Below are 4,951 nucleotides of genomic sequence, written 5' to 3' on the forward strand. Positions count from 1 at the left end.
AGTCGGACTATCATCCTTTTTCTAAAAAAATATAAACATGCTATTACTCCCTCCGTCACGATTTAGAAGATGTGTTTGGAAATTCTTTGGAACTTAGGTGGTTATTGATTGACCGTGAGATGGGCTGAGAAATAACATTCACACTACACATCCATATAAAAATAATACAACGAAGTACTAATTAGCTGTTATGAGTAAATGTAATGCGTCTTAAATTTTATTTATTATGAAAATACATGTAAATTTAATTGTGCTTCCTAAAGCGTGATGAAGGGAGTATAAAGTTAGGCCATCGCCTTTGGCTTTCCCAAAAAAGGTGTGGGGAATAGTAGAGAGAGAGACTTGGGCATTCGGCGATTCGGCCTAGCGAGCAGAGCAGAGTGAGAAGAGACAGAGCAATGGCGTCCTCGCCGCCGCCGCCGCCGCCGCACCCCCTCCCCACGCAGATCCCCCTCACCCCAAAGCCCGAACCCGACGCCCCTCTGCCCCCCTGCCCCGCCCCTCCCACCGCCCTCAACCCCAAGCTCGAAACCATGGCTCTTACCCCGGAGCACTGCGAGCTGGAGCCCTCCCCCGACGGCCACCTCCACTTCACGCAGCACCAGATCGACGCCATCCCCGCCGACCTCCCCCTCGTCGTCTCCAACCCACCACCCGAGCCCAACCCACAAGGTTCGATTCCCCCGCGCTCTGACACATCCGTCTCGGCCTCTTCGTCGTCCGCCAAGAAGCGAGCCCGCGGCAGCGCCCGCGCCGGCGACATGGTGCGGGTCAATACCGTGACGCCTCAAGACCGCATCCACTTCCGCTCCCTCGTCCGCCGCGCGCGCCTCACCTTCGAGGCGCTCCGCGGGATCTACCAGCGGGAGGAGTCGTACGACGGCGGGCCCCGCAACCGCTTCGACCTGCGCGCCTCCAGCAAGATGCTCTCCCGGGGCCTCTGGCTCTACCGGGACGTGCGCATCGTCGGGCCCATCCCCGGCGTCCTCGTCGGCGACGCCTTCCACTACCGCGCCGAGCTCTGCGTCGTCGGCCTCCACTGCACCCCGCAGGCCGGCATAGGCTACATCCCCGCCAGCCTCGTCAGCGAGGGCCACCCCGTCGCCACCAGCATCGTCTCCTCCGGCGGGTACCTCGACGACGAGGACAGCGGCCAGGTCCTCGTGTACAGCGGCAGCGGCGGCCGGCAGCGCAACCGCGTCGAGCACCACGCCGACCAGACCCTGGAGCGCGGCAACCTCGCGCTCCACTACAGCTGCCACTACGGCGTGGAGGTGCGCGTCATCCGCTGCCACGCCTGCGAGTCCAGCCCCAGCCGGAAGGTTTATGTCTACGACGGCCTCTACAAGGTGGTCAGCTCCACCTACGACATGGGCAAGTCCGGCCGCCATGTCTGCAAGTACACGCTGGTGCGCCTCCCTAACCAGGAGGAGCTCGGCAGCAGCAGCTGGTGCTTGGCCAAGGACATCAAGGACAAGCTGCTGGCCAACCAGGCCCTCCCGCCCGGCTACATCTCGCCGGACCTGTCAAACGGCAAGGAGGTGCTCCGTGTCCCCGTTTTCAACAGCATCGACCAGGAGAGCTCTCTCCTTGACTTCGGCTACATAGCCCGCCCCGAATTCCCACTGCCGCTGGTGAAGCAGCAAATGGGCTGCCACTGCACGACCTCGCCGTGCGGGCGTGAGTGCGGCTGCGTGATGAGGAACGGCGGAGGCCCGGTGTACAATGAGGACGGCACCCTTGTCCGGGGAAGGCCGGTGGTGTACGAGTGCGGCGTGCTCTGCGCTTGCACCATGAGCTGCGTGAACCGGGCGACCCAGCGCGGCATGAAGCACACCCTCGAGGTGTTCCGGTCCATGGAGACGGAATGGGGCGTCAGGACGCTGGAACTCATACAGCCAGGCGCCTTTGTGTGCGAGTACAGTGGAGACGTGGTGGTCACCACCGGCGACTGCGAGTTCGCCATGGACGAGGGCATCGTTATCGACCCAAAGAGCTTCCCCAAGAGGTGGAGCGAGTGGGGGGATGCGTCCGCCGCGCTTGGAGACGATGACGACAAGGTACCCCGCCCCCGGTTCCCCCATTTCCAGGAGCCGGGCTATGTGCTCGACGTGTCCCGCCGGAGGAACTTGGCCAGCTACATCAGCCACAGCTGCACTCCCAATGTCTTTGTGCAGCTAGTCCTCCGCGGCGGCGAGAACGAATCGTGCCCTCACCTCATGGTGTTCGCCATGGACGCCATCCCGCCTATGCGCGAGCTGAGCATCGACTACGGCATCGATCAGCAAATCTGCATATGAGGAGAGGGTCCAGCGACGGCAAGTTCAGTTCGACTCGATGGACTGAAGGTGCACTGTGAAACTCACAGACTAGTGCAAGAATTTTTTGGTAGCTAGTGTTGGTGAGCAAACATACTGCTCTTCACTTTTGCTGAAGGTTGCACCCCTCCCCTGAATTGGGAAAGTGAAACAGAGGGGAGCCCCCTAGCTAGTTGTTAGACATTCGTGCCTGTAGTAGATTTTCAGTTGCTAGCTTCTGACTGTCGTCGTACTGGTATGGGTGGAGTGCAATCTTAAACAGGTTCATGTTCAAGAATTTGGTTTATCTTTTTGCCAAGTGAACCTGGTTGCTGTTGGGTTGTTTGTAAGATGATGATGATAAAGAGCATGCATGGGAGTGTATGTTTTGGTAAGCCTGATGGTCGGACTGGATGTACGTACCGCATGTTTAACAGAGGGTAGCCCCTAGCCGCTGTTGACATTTGTGCCTGTAGATTTTCACTTGCTAGCAGTCCTTTTTAAGTGCTTGTAGCTTGGCTTACTTGCAGAAGATATGCCACATGTTTTAACTGCTATTGCACTGATGATATGGTTGGTAGTGGTACAATCTTAAACGGGTTTTATGTTCAAGAATTTAGCTTATCTTTTAGCCAAGTGATCTTTTGCCTTGTCGATCTATGGCTTTATTATTTATTTACAATGCGCAAAAGCTTGGAAAATCAGTCACAGACACACTACAAGTGAACCTGGTTTCTTTTTCTTCTCTTTTTTTGTACCGGGCATAACCCATTTTCATTAACTGGATATCGAAAATACATCGGGGGTTGTATTTTTGGAGTCATGGGCTTGACTGCAATCTCAAGTAGGGTGGTTGGCTGCACTGCTTCATGTCCGGTGGGATGCTGCAGTTGGTGTTTTTTTTAGGGGATGCTGCAGTTGGTGGTGTTGAGTACTACTACTCCATCTCTCTGTTTCTCTTTCTCTCTCGCTCACCCTCTCAGCAGGTATAACGAAGGTTCCATTGAAGCCAATTTAATGATGCGTGATTGGAGAGTCAGAACGATGGCACTCAACCCTGCATTCATTTTCGTCTCAGCCCTGAATTCATCTACTTCTGTATACAGATACACCATCGATGATGCGTGGCAAGGAGAGTTTAATGATTTGTTCAGGACTGTGTGCATCTTAGCTACCCAGAAGTTGGGTTTTGTTTATTGTGCTATCTATCCGTTTGATGCTATATTTTAAGTTAACGAAACATCCTTTATCGAAAAGAAGAGAACATAACCTTCTCATGAGAAAAAAAGACATCTTCTTGAGCAGTCATGCGCGAGCATATCACGTTTTAGAACTAGAATGCAAAATGCTTTTGGAACATGGATTACTATGAGGGTGTTTGGATCCAAGAGACTAAAACTAGTCTGACTAAAACTAGTCTCTTAGGCTAAAGTTCCAAGCACCCATGACTAAAGAGAGACTAAAACTAGTCTTGAGGCTAAAATCTTTTAGTCAGGGGTACCCCTACTAAAATGTGTATTAGTCCTCTCTCTCCTCATTTAACTCCTCATGCAAGTTCTGGATTGAACAGTTTGGAGGATAATAAATGTTCATTAACTTGATTTTAGTCTCTTTAGTACTTGGATCCAAGCATGGGTGAGGCTAGCAAGTTTTAGTCTCACTACTTTTAGTCAAGAGACTAAAACGTATCAAGCACCCTCTATGAACCTTAGTTTCATTAGTAATCTGGTGTAATACTTCGTTCATCCAAGAGTGTAATCCAGGAATTTCAAAAGTAATTGTCGCAGTTGTAATTAATCTCTCTCGTATTTTACGCATCATCTCGTTTGGCTCTCTCATGCAGCCGTTTTTGACTTATTGGCTCTCATTTTCACGCATTTCACATCTCAATTCTTTCATCCTTATACATGCATAATTAAATTTAATATTTATTTCAATTGCGTTTTATAAGGACATGCGATAGGCTCGTTTCCACTTCAAACATAACGCTGGGCTATCACGGTGCATCTTGGTCGTGATGCAGTTCCTTAAACGCCATATGCATCTGAACGGAGGGAGTACCTGCAATTCATGCTAACAATACTGGAGTATATTAGTTACTCCCTCCGTCAAGGTTTAGAAGGCACAGTTAGACTTACGTGCGTTTCTGAAATAGACAAAGATTAAGACACGTTGCATTTACTTCTAGCAGCTAATTAGTACTTTGTTGTAGTGTGAATGTTATTTTTTAACTCATTTCACAGCCAATCAATAACCACCTAGGTCCTAAAGAATTTGCATGCACGCCTTCTAAACTGTAACGGAGGGAGTACATTACACACTAATATTTGAAAATATCATAATTACATGTTGATATATTAGGTAAGATATAATTAATTGATTAGTGCTAGGGCTGACATAAAGTATGCTATTAATTAGGGAAGGATGTTACTACTCCCTCCATCACGATTTAGAAGACACAGTTAAACTTGCTTGCGTTTTTAAAATAGACAAGGTTTAAGGCGCGAAAGCAATTACTCCTATTAATTAGTACTAGTATTACTCATGCATGCATCCTTTCAATTTGCTGCTCACACATTAGTAATAGTATTTTCTCAGTTGATTAGGCGCATTAGCATCTACACCTGCTACATCACACAACTAATCGGTGACTA

The 4,951-nt window shown here is 50.2% G+C and overlaps 1 protein-coding gene across 1 annotated transcript; it reads left to right on the top strand.

Annotated features, from left to right (window-relative positions):
• Positions 1-324: 324 nt before the first annotated feature.
• Positions 325-2,692, top strand: LOC123405127 (histone-lysine N-methyltransferase family member SUVH9-like). The gene has a single exon (XM_045098949.1). It carries the CDS (start codon positions 399-401, stop codon positions 2,298-2,300), a length of 1,902 nt encoding a protein of 633 aa, XP_044954884.1. The 5' UTR covers positions 325-398; the 3' UTR covers positions 2,301-2,692.
• Positions 2,693-4,951: the final 2,259 nt, after the last annotated feature.

This window comes from Hordeum vulgare, chromosome 1H, assembly GCF_904849725.1.
Source record: "Hordeum vulgare subsp. vulgare chromosome 1H, MorexV3_pseudomolecules_assembly, whole genome shotgun sequence".
Taxonomy (NCBI): domain Eukaryota; kingdom Viridiplantae; phylum Streptophyta; class Magnoliopsida; order Poales; family Poaceae; genus Hordeum; species Hordeum vulgare.

Coding starts and splice junctions, on each gene's coding strand:
- LOC123405127 (XM_045098949.1), top strand. CDS start 399: ATGGCGTCCTCGCCGCCGCCGCCGCCGCCGCACCCCCTCCCCACGCAG.